The following is a 16,716-nucleotide window of genomic DNA, read 5'->3' as shown; positions in this document are numbered from 1 at the left end:
GTAGGACAGGTTCATTGCTCTCCTACCTGCCTGTACCGAGTGCCTCTTGGAGTTCCCTTTGACCAGGACAGGTGGCTAACTGCAGCTACAACAGCACCTGAACAGTAGCTCAAACAGTTCTTTCCCTCCAGGATACACTTTATCTGGGACATCCTAATACTGCAGCTGCATTTGAGCAGCCAGCTTTGCCAGCAAACTTTGAGCTCTATGCCTTTTTGACTCCCTAATCATGTGTAGCTAGGCAAGGTGGGGGTAATTATTCTGGTGGTTAGGGCAGGGAAATAAAGGTTCACGCACTGTCCTTATGGCAAGGTTTGTAGTAAGAGATGCCACTTTATACTATCCCCTGAGCTTGAAAGAAGCTGGTACTGATGTTCCTGTCCTCCTGCATGGGCACAAGGCAGTGCAGTGCCTTCCCTAGACTGTCAATGTATTTCCTGCTTGCTGTCATAACTGGTATTACTACATCACCAGTGTCCTTAAAACATCTGAGTTTACCTGGAGGGAGGGTCTTGTGCTAGTGGTGCAAGGCTGCAGCACAGGAGGTGGCTGTGTCATGGAGCGGTCACTATGGGACCTGCTGGCCACTGCAGACTCACATGCCTTCCCTCTGCATCACAGCCACCAACAGACCTGGTGGAACAGACGAGGAGCTCTCATCTCTTCCTGATGGAAAACTGTGTGCATCCGTCAAGGCAGAAACGTTCCCTCAAGGAGGGATTGCAGCTTTGGGCACAGTGAGCCCTCAGGAGTGAGTTGTCCCCTAAGGACACAGTGCACCCTCTGAGGCGGGATGTCCCTTCAGAATGCAGTGAGTCCTCAGCGGTGGCAGGTCCCCTCAGGACACAAGGACCTCTAAGAACACGATGACCCTTCAGGGCGTTCCCGCTCCCTCACGAAAGGCTCCGGACTTGCACAGCGCCCCCTAGCGGACGGGTGCGGAACCGCCGCACGTGCGAGCCGCCGGCGGGCGGGCGGCGCATGCGCGGGGCGGGGCGGGCGCCGAGCGCGAGTGGGCGTGTCAGAGCGCGGCGCGCGCGGCCCTGCCTCCCTCCCTCCCCCCCGCCCCGCCGGCCGCCACCGCCCCCGCCCCGCCCCCGCCCAGAAGATGGCGAGCCCGTGCGGGCGGCAGCAGTGCTCCATCCAGAGGCGCGGCGTCCGCCACCAGCTCGATTCGTGGCGACACAAGCTCATTCACTGTGTAGGTGAGGGACGGCGGCGCGGCGGGGAGGCCGGGCCGGGCCCCGCGGCGGCGGGAGGCTCCGCCGGAGCGGGGGCCGTGAGGCGAGCGGCGGCGCGGCCTGCGGGCCCGCCCCGCTCCCCCTCCCCGCCGGCCGCCGTGAGGCGCCGCGCCGGGCCGGGCCCCGCCCTGCGCCGAAGGGGGGGAGCCGGGAGGGGGGTCCTGCCCTGCCCTTTTGTGCGGCCCCTGTCAGCGCCGCGCCCGCTCCTCCCCGCTCGGCACGGCCCGGCCCGGCCGCGGCCCCTTCAAACTTGTTTACGGCGGGGCCGCGCCCGGCGGCGGGGAGCGGCCCGCCTGTCAGTGGCCGGGGGCGAGCCCGGGCCGGCCCGCCTGCCCCCGGCCCGGTGAGGCGGGAGGGAGCGGGGCCGCGGAGCCGGCGGGAGGAACGGCGGGGGAGGCGGAAAGTTGTGGATCGCGGTGCCGGATTGACGCCGTGAATCCGGAGCGGGGCCGCGGGGTTAAAAGGATGTGTGATTGCTTTTCTGTTCTCCCCCCACCTCCTTTTCTTCCCCCCTCCTCCTCTCCTTTGCGCGTTTCTTGTTGGGTAGGTTTCTTGCAATCGAATGTTTGAGGTTTTGAAAAAGAAGTCCCTTTCATCTCGAGTAACTTTTTCCATTCACAATACACATTTTGCCCTTTTTTCTTTCCCTAGTAAGAAATTGAGACCTTTTCTATGGGTCCTAACATTCACATAAATGTCAGCTCTAGGCCAGTAATTCCGTATGTGTCTCCAAAGAAAAAAGGTTTGAGAACTTGCAGAGTACTCTTAGCACCTTTCTGGCACATTGGTGTGTTTCATCTTATTTGGGCTTCTGTTTCTAATTGAGCTCAAATCCTCGTTTTATTTTTAAATATGCAAATATGGCCATAATCTGCCAGTGACTGCTCAGCATAGGTAATCTGTAATAACAGTCACAGATTCACTTTAGTTCTTTGGGTGCAGAGTTAAACCTCTTATTGTCAGTTAGCTCAGCATCCCAGTTCATTATCAGGGATTTGAAACACCATTTTTGGTTACACCAGGATGTGTAACTGCTGTCTATATTTTTGGCTTCATCTAAATGTTTAAACTTCTGTAATATAAAAGTGTGCTCTAGATGCTTGTAAACTTCAGATTAATTCAAGCAATTAATTTGTTTTATGCTTAAAGCAACCGATGGGCAGTATGTTACTGAGAAACTCACAATGCATAAAAGTGTTGGGTTTTCCTTCCAACGAATAATTGATGTTTGTAGATTCAGTTTGTGGGATTTTATTTTAATTCTATCTCTGCTACATTTTTTTCCACTTCTGCTTGAACCAGTTTTATTTTGCTTTATCTTCTTTTCTCAATTCCTCTTACCTCAAGCTGCTGGAGCTCAGCTGTTTTAGTCCTCTCTAAACTCCCTATTTGCAGCATGTCATCTTGTCTTCCTCTCAGTCCCTGCTGCTCTAGCATTGGGTCTTTGAATCCTCCAGTGGAGCTGTCCTACTGCTCAGAGTTTAACTAGATAGCTGTGAGGAATAAATTTGGAGGGAAGAAAAAAGGAAGAAAAAACCCAAAAAGGACAGTTTCAAAGCTGCTATAGAAGATGTTGTGTTGGGATCAAACACTATTATTGTCTCTGTTCATTGTGCTGCTCTTTGGGAAAATCCTGAGTAGCTAGAGAAGTTTATATCTACAAACTCAAGAAAAGCACTGCGTTATTGAAGTTCTTAGCAACCCTGAGTGCTAAAACTTAAAACAAACACCCCACCTCCACCCCCATTAATACACACCCTGTTCCATTTCCCCAAAGCCATTTGAATTACCAACTTCTGGTGAATTGCTTCTTCTCCTTGTCCCTTGCATATCTGTTCCTCATACCTAAATTTGATACGTTTTCTTCCTCCAAAAGATTTCCTTCTCTGAAAGTCCCTCTGTGTGTTTTTAACAAAGGATATTGAGAACATTTTTAAGCACAGAATTGAGTGGGGTTTTTTTGGAGGTAAAGTACAATACCATTTTAAAAAAATAAAGTCCAAAGTGTAACAGTGCTCTGTGACTTTTATCTTGATGGCAGTATGTTGTAAATAGTTTCAGCTTCAAATTGATCAGCTTTATGAGGTTTCAGGACCTGCCTCATTCCTAGTATGAATCTTGCATAAATCATTGGGTCATGTAAATGTGTTACCTTTTTTGTTTTCATATTTTTATACAATTATAAAAGGTTTATTGCACTTGTCCAGGATGTCCAGCTGAAATGATGTTGCGATCTTAACCCCTTGCTCTAAATGTACCTTTGTCATCTTTTTAAGTGAATTTTGACAATATTCCATGGGATTTGGAAGTAGTGTGTTAAATGATATAATATTCTAATTCACCTTCGCTGTTTGTAGAAGTCTTTGAGAATATTTTTCTGTAATAAACACTCTGCTTTTTAATATTTATGTATCAGTATGGGAAAATCTTTCTTGTAGTAATCAGAAATACTCATTCATATTTAGTTCATATTAGTAAATGCGGTGTGTGGGATTTTCTGTGTTAACATCATTCCCTGAAAAGTCATTCTAATACCACACTATGTGGCCTTCAGAAAAAATATACCTGTGGTTTGAACTAGTGCATTTGGCAATAAAGATGGCTTAAGTAATTCACTTTCCCCTCTTGTTTCTTGCTTCTGCAGTTGGCTGCTCCCTTGGACTGTGGGTTCATGGCAATTTGTCAAACTAAGCTTGTGCTCTTAAGGGAGCAAAACCACAGAGGGACTGACAGACCACCTACCCACAAGGAGCCAATTTAGAGGAGCTGTCCTAGCAGAAAACGTCTTTTGGAGGGAGTAGAATAATTTTCTGCTGTTATTACTCCCTGAACTGGCTGGCAGGTCAAGCTAACACCAGCGCTAGTGCAAGGAAGAGTATGAGAATGCAAAGCTGGTGGAAGGGAAAAGAGTGAGAACAAGAGAGCAGAGATACAGATAAGCTTGATCTGTCACAGAGTTGTGTCTTTGGTTATCCCAGTGTATCTTTTTGTGGGAGATAGCTCAGGGAACGGATCTGGCTGAAACCTTCCTTCATTGTCATGCATCACCCCTTTTGATGAGGAGGGATATGGTGAGGCTGGTGGAGCATAGGTTTGTGAGCAGTTGTGTTGATCAGTGGTGAAATTAAGGGAGCAGCATGCATGGCCTGGAGGTGGAAGGAAGTGTGGAGAAGGGGTGTCTAAGCTCTCTTAGCAATGTGTTGTAATGGAACTGTGGAACCACAGAGCAGGGGTAGCTGGCACTGGTGCCTGGATCTTGGTGCCCTGGTAGGACTTTGTAGAAACAGTGTTGCCAGATGATAACTATCTGAGGCTGACATATGTGTTCTCTGTACCAGTCTGGAGTGTTAACATCTTTTTTGGTGGTCAGAAGCAGATACCTAGACACAAAGGCATGTGGTGATTTTAATTTTGTTTTTCCTTCTCCCAGCCTCTAATCATCTTGTGTTCAGACATTTGCTGAATTTGAAATGGTTGATGAGATTGGATCTGCTAAGGAATGGGGAGTTTGAGAAAGGAAATAACCCACAGATCCCTGAAACCCTCCTGACACCTTTTATAGAGGCAGTTAATAGCATGGCAGCGCTGCGTGATCACTGGAGTAGCGTGAGGTGATCACATGCATTTCTTCTAGCTGGTGATGCTTGGCCCTTTGTTAAATATTAGCTGTACTCTTGGAGACTCCCCGACTGAATTATGGTCTGTATTGGGGGTGTGGGGGCAGGGAGGGAATGGTTCACTACTCTTCAGCTGTGTTTCTGGTTTTGGGAGCAAAATGAGGATTTCAAGGAAAAAACCTGTAACATCCTCATAAGATTTCCAATCATCTTGAACTCTGCCAGTCTTTCATTGAAATGCTGCTTAGCCGTTATGCTGTCAAAATAAACTGAAGCAATTTCCTTTTGGTTTTTTTTAAGTTATTGTTGCTGATTAAATACTGCAACCTAAGTACCTGATCTCTTTCTGTTTAGTTTATTGTATGATGGTGGTCTTCTGTAACCTTGGATACTTAGGATTAAAGTGTGGATTCTGAGAAAGAAATATGATACATCAGGAAGTGTTAGAATATAATAATAATCAAGAGAAGGTGTATAGCAGTTGAATAATTCTGAAATCTTTATTACTTTTCTTATCTTGATTATGGCTCCTGTATAGCTCCAGCCTGTGTGTGATATGAATTAGCTGCTGCTTTCAAACAGTTAGCTGTGTTATCTGGTTTTGGAAGTAGGCTCGAGTCTCCAAGTGTTTAACGTAGTTCTAGTTCAAAGGTCAGATTGTTTTTCTTTGTTCCAAATTGAGAAAGCTTATTATAGCTGTGATGTTGATGAAAAATAACAATACAAAGCAAATTAAAGTTTAAATGTAGAGCTCTTCTATACTGGTATTTGTTTTAGATGCACCCCAGCCTTGTCCCCAGCAAACGTGTGAGTGGTGCTGTTTGTGTTATCTCAACCTGCTTGCATGTAGCTGCAGCTTGTGGCTTCTTTATTAGTGTAAATCCATTGTTACAGCAGTTTAGTAACTGAAGGCTCTTTCAAGAAGATCTGTTCTATGCTCCAGTATTTCTGCTTGTTGGCAGTATGAATAGAGGGAATGAGAATTATCCTTTTATTACAAAATTATGCCAAGAAGAGATTGAGGCGAGTATCATTTAAAAACAAAAATCTTTACTTGGAAGAAGTAGAATTTACAGTTTGATTTTTAGTTTTACTTTAAATGTGCATGGAAGGATGGTATGTGTCTGAAGAACAGTAGAAGTTGAACTGCAGGGGATGAATCTAGATCTGTTCCAAATACCTCTTTGGATTCACTACAAATCGCTCTGGATTTGTCCTTGTTTCCCTGCTTGCACATGAAGAATAACTATTGTCCTTTCAGGGATGGTGTCAACCAATCAAAAACATACTCAGAAAAATTACTGATAATCACTTTGAGTCATATCATCTTGAGATCTTCTTCTGATGCCTATGACATGAAATTTCAGACTAAGCCTAATCATTTGGGGTTTTTTTCACATTTCAATAAAAATGTATGTTAATTTCTGTGAGGTAAAACAATCGCTGCAAGGTGGGATATTTCCTTCTTGGGATATGTTTGTCCTGCAGGAAGTATAGGCATTTGGACTTTTTAACTAAGAAAATACTGACATTCAAAATTCATCCACTCTAATCTAATCCACAAAATTAATTACAATTATCCAGTCCATGCATGTAGAAAATAGTAAAAATCCACCTAGATAAAATCTTTTTAGCATTTATGTTGGGATGTATATGTTGCAGATTGACAGCTTTATGGTACAGTACCATTTTCAACAAGTACCTGAAGTACTGTTCTTGATAGTTTGTGCCATATGTTGATGATAGTTCAAATGCTGTTATATATCTAAGTCCAGTAACTGCATTTTAATTAATAATAGGTGATAAATCCCAATTTCTATGCCAAGTTGTCTAAATCTTTATTGTGTGGTACTTCAGTGACTCAATACTCTGCCATCTTAGGCTATCACACATCCAGGCAAGCACTGTCATGTGTCTTTATAGGATTTTTGGCTTTTGTTTTTAGTTTTTATTTGCTTGTTTATTTTTGTCTGAGAACTTGAGTTTTTTCATTGGTATTGTAAAATTACAAGAATACTTCCTAAAAGTCAAATTTAGGTAAGGTTTGAGGAAAAACAGGCCTTTAATAGGGTTAAAGAATGCTCTGCAAGTCAGGGCTAACAAACATTACTGCAGTATTTTATAGGAGACTTTCCAGTCCTCTTCTTTACTCTTCTGTGTATACGTTTTCACTCTTAGGAGGATGAGGCTTTGGTTCTCAAAGGTTGCTGGGATGGACATTTATAACTCTGAGAAACAGAGCTTTTGGGATTTTCTGAGGGCAGGGTTGGATGGGATGGGCTAGGCCAATTTAGGGTTTGTCTCTGTCTAAGAGAGGCATTAGTGCTGTTTTTTACTATACTGAGAGAAGCCTGCAAAATCAGCTAATCTTCTGGTGATATGCAGTAACCTGAGTTATCCTATCTGGGATTGAGATATCAGGAGAGCTCACTTGAAACATTAACACTGAATGGGATCACATCTGTGGGGGGAAGGGAAGTGGGTAGAATAGTCTACTCCAAAGGCACAGAGTCTTCTAGTTGGTATCTTGTTTCTTGTAACCATGCTACAGACTATGGTTATGTTTGACAGTAGTGCTGTCTAAACTGGCTTAAATAGTCCCTTCTGTTCAAGCACAACTATGTGTGGCAGCATGGTGAATCAGTTCCCTGACTAGACCTGACTAGAAAACAATCTTTTTGTTTGTTTGTTTTTCCTACAACATCTGCAGAGGAAGAAGAGGCAGAGAATGAGGAGTTGAGACTGTTCAACTGGTTTTGTCACACATGCAAAAGTACATCTTTCATTGAGTAGGTGTTAATTTTTGTGTGCTTCATGTTCATTGCAGAAGCATGAAGATTGAAGCAATCTTCCTCTTCATGCTCCATCCCTGATAATGAACTGTGGGCTTTGCTTTCCTAACCAGTTCCTCTTTAATAAGTTGTAACTTTATATCTCCTCTCCCTGTATCTCTGCAGGCCTTTGGGGTTTCTCATTTCTCTCTGATAAATCTATGTGGCCATTTTGGGAAATGAGAGCTTCAGCTTCTTTCTTTTTCTCTTGAAGAATCCCTTACTCTTATTTCTCTGCATATCCTTAAGTCATTTACCTTTTTCCTTAGATTTAGTTCACCTTCTATGTTGTGTGTAGTATCATGTGCTCTTCATGGTGAGTTGACAAAAAAATTGAACTCTCAGAGCTAAGAAGAAGATTTGAGTTACACATCAATGCTGCTGACACATGAAAGATGAAGTAGATGTTATGGTTTCACAACATTTCTGCAGAACACTTGTTCTTCTATGGTAAAATTGCTATTAGATGATGTCTCCATCTGTTTTTTCCACCCTTCTTACAGAGAAGAGAAAGGATGGTACTCCTCTTGCATTTTCTAGGAGGGGTGGCAAAGTGGCTGCACAGGGAAGACTTGCAGGAAGACAAAGGATGTTCCTTATGCCCTGAGGACCATGCTATTTTATGGGAGGGAGTAGAGGGGGAGAAAAGAGTACTGGACAAGAGCCTAGTATTCATTAACAAAGGAAGCTTTCAGAAGCTGAATCCAGCAGCGTGGAAAGACATCAGAGGCCACCAGACAATCTTAACTCTTGAGCTGAGTTTACTAATGAAAACTTTCCTGGTTGTCTTTGATTGCTTTTTGCATACACTTATAGTACAGGTGTTTCAGTGTGTAACTGGAGAGGTGAGTCCATCTGATGTCCTTTGCCCTCTGCTGCTGTAGGGGTGGTCGTTGTGAAAATGGAGTAACTGCCAGAATAGGAAGAGGAACAGGTAGTCAAGAGTCAGAGTTCTTAATTTCTTTTTTTTGTAGGTTCCCCTAACAAAATGATGTGAAAGCTTCAGCCCACAGCCTGTAATTCCCTGCTCTTAATACTTCAAGGCTGGTTCTTAGTGCTGAGGCTCCTGTGATTGTGGTGTGGGGTCTAGAGTGAGTCTGTAGCAATGTGCTGTTTGGTTCCCCTTGCTGCTGTGTTTGTGTGACCAGAGGCAGCTTGCTGTGTTACCTGTGTAATAAACTTTTGAGTTCAGCCTGCAGCCTTGCGAGGACAGACCCTGATCCTGTTAAACTCCCCGCAGCGATTCATGTGCACAAAGCTCCTTGGTGGTCTGCTTGTGCAGATTAACTATCAGGTCAGTTTTGAAACTTTGTCACAGATTAGTCAGAGTGATGGAGTGATGTGCTTGTGCACTTCAGATGGGAAGTCTTGTGATCTGCAGAGTTCTCTCAGTTTGTGCCTTGTGACCTGTAGTCTTGGGCTTCTAGAAAAATATTTTTGTATATTTGAATGCAGTAAATGGATTGGCTTTGGTTTAAACAGCAACCTGGGTTACTTCTTGCCTTCTTTGGAAGTTATTTGGTCCTCATTGTGAACAAGTTGAAGATAAGCTAGTGTTACAGCAGACCTTTGTCTCAAGTTTGGTCATCTCCTGGGTTAAGATTTGTCATTGTGACAAAAATGAGGAGAGCTGCTGTCTAGGTGATGCTTTATCATGGTCTTTAGAGGTGTTTCTGAAAACGTGCTATTGTATCCTTTGCATAAAAAAAAATTTGCAGAAGTGGATGCTTAACTTCCATTTCTCTCTGCAAAAATAAGAGAATAGGAAAGAGTGTAGGTAATTTCCTTTTCTGATCTAAACAGACTTTAAATCAATCTTCTTAAAGCAGTGATTTCATTTACATCCTTCAGAACAGGAGGAGCATTGCTACCTTATCCTTAGCTTTCTCTCCTATTATAAAGTCATTAGTGAAACTTAAGTTTATATGATACCAGAATCTCTCTTCTGGAGTTTCTCTCAAGGGTCTTACTTTCATCTTATGAAGAAAAACACCATCTGACAGTGTTTACTTTCAAACAAACAGTGAAAAAACCTGTCTTAAAAAAAACCCCTCTGTACTTTTGTATCAATGATAATTTCTTGAACTAATTGTCCTGTTTGCTAAGTAAGAGGAGTGTTCCTTGCTGGTTTTAAATGTCCTTTGGAACAGTTTTGCTCTTATTCGACTAAAAATTGAATTTTTCAGTGACCTTAGTGGTTATTCTTTATCTGCATGCTGTGCCTTACTATCTTTGAAAATATTACAAAATTGAGAAAAGGGTGAGGAAATGTGAGGGGAAAACTAAGTGTGAAGTATTAGTTATGTGTACGTTTAAATGAGTATCCATATTGCAGAATGTGTTGTGTAAGACAAATGCACTGAGTATTTGTCAAAACTAAGTGACAAAGTCTTTTGGAGGGGGAAAAAGTTTTTTTCCCTGAAATATTTCCCATGAATGTTTAGTTTAGTCTAACTTATACTTGGTGGGCAAAACTGTATCAACTGTAACACTAAATTTGGTATTTCTGGTTATGTGCCCAACTACTGCCCACACATTTCTCTTGGATTTTTTTACTTTTCTGTCATTCTTGTCAATCCCGTGCATTCATACAAAATAAGAAATATGCAATCATGTGTGACTGTATGATAAGATGCTGTGAGAACCTAGCTCTTGTATCTTACAGGAGTATTTTTTAAAAACTCCTCACAAAATTTAATGCCTTGGTCTTGCCTCTGCAGTTTTCCTTGAGTGATGTGCAGTCATTTGGGAATGAATGGCTGTAGTGCTCAGTTGACATAGGCCATGCAGAGGTCCATTTTGCATGTAATCTTTTGAATTCAGCAGGGATGCTGCATTTATTTCTTGAACAAGTCTAAACCATTGAGAGAAGAACTGTGTTTTGCCAGAGCTCTCTTAAAGAAGTGTTTTTCAATCTGAAGTTGGCAAGAAGCGACGGTGGAAAAACAAGGCTATTGCCAATAGTTTCAGTTTGTGTGGGGTTTTTATGCTTTTCGGGATTCCACAATTTGAAAATTACTGCTCTAAATTATTTGTTGAATGAGGACTATTTTCCCTTTCTGAAGTGGCTCTAGGTGTTAAGGACTATGAGTTCCTAACTCATAAGGAGTATGAGATACTTAGTGATCCATTAGATTAGAACTGATTTTTAACTTTCCTTCCTCTTCTTATACTTTGCTATTTAAAAATATATATTATCCAGAAATGGATATCATGGAGGATACTAAGTCTGGAAAACTTCAACTTGAAAGCTGACTTCTGAAAAAAGGGTAGAGTGGTGTTTAGTAGGTCTGTTTACAGAACTGCACTCTGTGAATGTAGACCTGTATTTTTCCCTTCCAAAAATCCTACTTTGAAGGCTAACTTCCTGCTAGCTTGTGTTAGATCTAAAGATTTCATTGCATTCCTCCCTTACATGGTTGTGGAAGGAACTTGAAATATGCAGGCCTGAGCATAAACTGATGTTGTCTGTATGCAGTGCATTGGCAGATGCCCTGAAACAACAGGTGAATTACCTTCCAGGTCTCAAGAGGACATGGATTTATTTATTTTAATGACTAAAAGGCATTTGGAGTATGGGATGGACGCTAAGCTGTTTGGTAATCCCTTGGTGCACTGCTGTTCTGGGTATCACAACCCAAATACTCTCCATCCTGGCCTCTGTCCACCTCATTCTTTTTTAGCTAGAACCGTAACTGAGGTCACAGTTTGAACATGCTAACAGTACAGAATTGAAGACAGTTCAGAGGTTACTCTGCTCAACAAGTTACTCAGTTTTAAAATAGATTAAAATTTTACTTCATGTGTTAAAGATGTTGCAGAGCTGTAGTTGACTTTGCCATGGAGGCTGCACTCCTTTCCTATGACAGATTGGTTCTTGTTCTTAAATCATCTGTTTGCCTGTGACTAATCTTGAATTTTTATCTTTCTGCTGCTTGTACTTTGAAGTGAATTCTGTGCTCCAAATAAGAACAGTGGATAGGACTTTCATTTTCTCAGCTCCTTGTAGCCCAAGGATTGCTCCTGGCCCTAGGATAGGAAATGCCTTATGTACTTGGTGTATAATGGGAGGTGCTTGAGAGGAAGGCATCTATCAAGAAGTCGATCACAGCTGCTTTGGTCTATACTTACTGGCATGATGATGAACTTTAGCAGCTAAATGCACTTGTGATGACACCTCACAAACTTCAGAAAGTAAGCAGTTATTTTTGGAAACTTCTTTCCCCTCAGGACTAAAACTACTAAACCTACTTAAAAAAAGTCTATGCAAAAACACTTTTTCTTAAGAAATTGGCACCTTCTGCTTATCATGTTTGTGGGCATTTCAGCATCCCAACCCTGTATCCCTCTTGATGTTCCTTCTTGTCTGTCTTTCTATTGTTTGAAGGTTGCAAGGCTTTCCATTGCTGTAAAGGAAGAAGAATAGTTATTTCCTATTCATTAGGGAAAGAGATAAGCAATTCTCTGATCTCGTGTTTGAGGCAGATGGATCTTTGCTCTCGGCATGCCATGGTGCTGCCTAGGGATGCTTCATGATTCTGCTGGTAAGCAGGCAAACAGAGCTAATTTCTGAATTGGTTTGTACTAGCAGACTTGAATGGTAAAGACTGCTGAATTTATTGTGCAGTTTTGAGATTCTGTTGGTGATGTCAAAAATTTCTTTAATACATTAATACATCATGCTCTGAACACTGGTTTGCTGCCCCATAGTTTTGCTGGTGTAGCTCTATTTGGTCTGTTTTTAAGCTGAGTTCTGAAGTCAAGGTTTAATAAGCTTTGACTCTAATGAGAAGTCACAGGTTAGTGTGAGCAGAGCTATGGGACCTTAGCTGTGTGTGGCCAGAAGGAGATCCATGGATGTGGGTGTGTGGAGGAATCCCTGTAAGGGGTGTCCTTGCCTCTGAGCTGGGAACCGTCTGTTCTCAGTGGCAGCAAAAGGACACCAGTGCCTGCTGGAGCACCCCGTGGGTATGTGTGACAAGTGAGGCTCTCCTGAGGACTAATTCCCACTTTCTGTCAGCGTGGCAGCCAGTGTGCAAATGTGCTTTGGCTCTAGTGCAATAAGTGCCTCACCCTCTGCTGTCAGTGCACACTTGTGTAGGGCTGGGGTCTAAAGCAGCTTCAGTCAGGTGGTCTTGGGAAATTGATCTCTTGCTTCACATGACCTCACATAAGGTCATAAGCTTACTCTTGTTTTCAAAATGACACGTAAAATACTTGTCTGTGGGCTTTCAAACTCCTTGGTAAGGCATTCTTTAACTCAGGTGGCTCCTCCCTGTTAGTTTCTTTTGAGGGGAGGAAGAGATGAAAATGTACTAACAGGGCATCATAGCCTTGAAACGTTGTAAGAGTTTTTGTTCTTGGAAGTAGTGAAGGAAAATGAATATATCTTCAAAACTAGGTCTCTTGAAAATCCAGATTTAGCATAAATGAGGGTCAAACTTCACAAAGAATGCTTTTAGAAAAGGAGATAATGAACTTCAATAGCTGTGTAAAGATTAAACTCTTCCAAATACATCTTAAAATATTTTTGGGGAATGGGCAAAATATTTCCCACTTCAGAGAAAAAACAGTTTCAGACAACTAACTACCTGGTCTTCCCATCAAAGAGAAAAGTATATTCTTTTGAAGCCTTTGCTTAATAATGCTCTAATGTAAAACTTGAGGGGACAGTGTTTGGGGAGGCACTGGTGGGACAGGGCAGCCAGGTTCTGTTGGGTTTGTTTTGGTTTTTTTGTTTGTTTCATTGGAGTTTTTAAATTTTGTTTGGTTTTGATTCTGTTTTGTTGTTTTAAGCTTAAAAAGTCAAATGGAAGTTACAGTGAAAAACCTCTTCTAGAAACATACTGTTTTCAGTTAGAATTAAAGGTTAGGATGTGCCTAGATAGGTTCTCTGAATCTTTTTTTAAAGGAAATTAACAGAAAATGGTCCTCAAGAATATATAATAAAGTTTCTGTTGACTTTCGGGGCCTGAGTTATTCTTTGTCCAGAATTAAGTTAAACATTATGCTATTTTTAAACTGTATTGCGTATCATTAAGCAAGTTTCTAGAGGGTCAGATTTCTGAAAACACATGAAATTATTCTCTTTGCAATATCACTGTTTTGGTGAAAAATATTGAAATATATTGATTATAGTTTTTATACTCTGAAGGTGATGTTTAGTGTTTGTATAGGATGCTATAGGAAACATTAAATAGACTTCCTTTTTAAAATAAAGGAGAGGTTATGCTAGAGCAACTGTAATAAAGCATTTCATCCTGATTTTGTAAAAAACTGCAAGTCCTCATTTCAGACTTTGCCAAACTGCACCTTTGTGTTACATTTAGAGTAGGTACAGGTTTGGGCAGTAACTCTTACCATAATTTCTGAGATATCACAATTGTATCTCTTTTACCCTAAATGAGCGATATGGGATAGTATAGTTGTTGTGCTGACCAGTATGTGAGATTATTCAGGAAAGATTTTGGTTCCACCACAGGTAAATAGAACACATGTCCAAGGGATGCATAGCAGTAAAAGTGAAATTCTGTGTGAAAACACAGTTTATGGTTGCACAGCAGTTTTTACTCTCATATAGAGAGAGTGATCATACCACTCCCTTTTTGTCACTCCCTTCACTTTGTGTAAATGCATTCTGGGTTGGATCAGGAAACTGATCCCTGCACCATCTTGTCTGTTACTGTGCAAATGCGAGATGAGTGAGCATCTGGGGGGGTGGGGAGGATGAGTGGGATCAGCTCTCTCAGTGGAGAGGTGGATTTAAACATGGATTAAAGTGCCAGGTGATCAGTAATCATAGCTTCAAAACATTGAGGACATGCTGCAGAATGAACTTTCCTGTTACAGTAACCTTAAGTCTGCAGTGATCTGTCTCCTAGTGACTTGGGATAAGTGAATTGTGGACTTTTGTGTTTTTTTACTCTGCTTTCCATAGTTAATAATTTTTTCAGGATGTATTTTGCAGTTGTACATTTTATTTGCACATGGATTTTACTGCTGTTTAATTTTTATCACCCTCCTTTAATGCACGTAAATCAGGCAAGCCTCATTCTACTCCTGATGTTGCCTTCCTAGTCAATATGCCTCAAATCGCAGTAGGTCTTGAATAGATAAAGATATTTATCCAATATGTGTTTTTCATAAAATTAACAGGAAGTTACAGAAGAACTGATGCTGTGATGGTGACATTAGGGTCGTCACTAGTTAGCAAAAAGTGGTTTTCAGGGGTGAAACCAGCTGAATCTGTATCTGCTAGTAGTCATTCTCATAGGTATTTCCTTTCTCTGGTTCCTGTGACTAATGGTAGTGTAAATTCTCCTTTTGAACTACAGCCAACACACCTTTGAATGTTGGCCTAAAGGAAGAGATTCTCCTTGGATAATCTGTGTATTTGGGTATATCTGCTAGGGAACCTTACACCTTAGGCTTATGATGCCAACTGAGGAGATGGGCCAGTGCTGAAACGGCTTGTTTGGGGTCAGTGTTCTCCCAATGAGCTGGGGCAATGGGTTTCTAGCTGTGGGAACCTCCTGAACCTCAACCCCTCAATACACCAGACTTCAAAGCATTCTTGGTCTAGTGCAGTATCTTCCATTTTCAGTGAAAACACTCCCCTACCTCAGCGGGATGCATAGGTTTGGACTGGGCTTTTAATGTGGTGAGCCAGTCAGGATGCATATTCAGCATACCTACTGGTTTAGGGATTTTGCGTTAAGATAAGGTTTAAAGTTGTCATAGGGCTTCCAAACAGGAGTCATTAAGGAAAAAGGCAAGTTGAGCTAAGGGCAGTTAGCATTTGTGCCGTTTTCATCTGAGATTCATCAGCCAGCAACTCCAGATGGCTGACCAAGCTGTGTCCATGAGAGAAGTGGAGTAAGAACCACTCCCAGATAACACCTGTTTGCTCATTCAGCAGTAGGTCCCATGGCCTTCCATACCAGCTGTGTGATCTGTGTGCTGGCCTTTCCTGCTGGAGCATGAGTCTGTCCTGCTCCTGTGTGTCTCACCTGTTCTCTGCAGCACACTGTGCCTAAACCTATGGACTACAGAGTATTGTTAACTCTGTCTCCTTTCTGCTCTGGTAGGCCTTGATTTTCCAGCATCTTCACTGTAACGTGCATCTCTCATGGTTTTCACTTGCAAGGAGTCCAGTGCAGTTACACATCTGACAAACTGGAGTAGTTGCATGGTGTTCTTTAACAGACTTTTAGGCAGCAGCTATGCTTCTACTTCTGAAAAGAGGTTTTCTGTGGTTTGCTGGCCATGCTTTTCATGATGGCATTAAGGCAACAATTTTTGCCCTTATTGGAATTGGGCTAGTTAAACTTTTGTCTTAACCCTGAACAGCCATTCTCATGTAAGTGAACTTGTAGAAGTTACTCCTTAAAAAAAAAAGGAGAGAAGTGAGGGGGGGGTGTGTGCAAAAACCACTTATCTTTTCTGCAGTCTCATGAACTTCTACTGGTGTAACTGATGCAGTGTAGGAGTGGGAATGAGTGATGGAGTAGAGAAGGGAGAGAGCTGCAAAACCTGCTGTTGCTACTGCTCAGGAGACTGTGCTTTGAATCAGTAGGATGATTAAAGTTTGCCTCTATGAATCTGGCCTCATGCTAGCACTGATCTTTTAAAAGGGGCAAAAGATTACAGAGATACTTTGCCAACGTCCTCTGGGGCAAAAAACAGATTATTTTTTGTTACATCTAAAGCCTTGCATCTTCCTGAAATGCACTGAGTCCTTCAATGAGATTGTGATTCTTCACTCTGTACTGTCTTTAGAGTTTGAAGTAATTTAAAACACAAGCTGCATTTCATGTGCCTTTGGCTTGAGGGATACCTGGCAACATGTTGATTAAATCTCCACTGAAATATGCAGGGCTAACCAGTTTCTGTCAAAGATGAGGGAAACTAGTAGGAGCTGTTTTGTTCTTGCCATCACACCAGAAGCAGCAGCTGAAGATGTGCACAGGATGATTTATTTCAGAAATCACATATCTTAGCACTTGTTAAGAGGAGAGAAAACCTTCA

The 16,716-nt window shown here is 42.1% G+C and overlaps 1 protein-coding gene across 3 annotated transcripts in view; it reads left to right on the top strand.

Annotated features, from left to right (window-relative positions):
• The first annotated feature begins 1,099 nt into the window (after positions 1–1,099).
• The window catches only part of LCOR (ligand dependent nuclear receptor corepressor), a 65,414-nt gene continuing 49,797 nt past the window's right edge, over positions 1,100–16,716 (top strand). For 2 of the 3 annotated variants that reach the window (XR_013775005.1, XM_079311864.1), the window contains exon 1: positions 1,103–1,205. Coding sequence is in view for 2 of the 3 variants with exons in the window: in XM_079311864.1 (XP_079167990.1) it covers positions 1,109–1,205 (97 nt within the window). In the remaining variant the exon portion in view is untranslated. Of the gene's footprint in view, positions 1,206–16,716 lie in introns of all 3 variants that reach the window. The other variant, XM_079311863.1, reaches the window with a different exon arrangement.

The sequence above is a fragment of the Erithacus rubecula genome, assembly GCF_903797595.1.
Source record: "Erithacus rubecula genome assembly, chromosome: 9".
NCBI classification, from domain to species: domain Eukaryota; kingdom Metazoa; phylum Chordata; class Aves; order Passeriformes; family Muscicapidae; genus Erithacus; species Erithacus rubecula.
The sequence above is the reverse complement of the archived record's forward strand: the minus strand, read 5'-3'. Positions and strand labels throughout refer to the sequence as shown.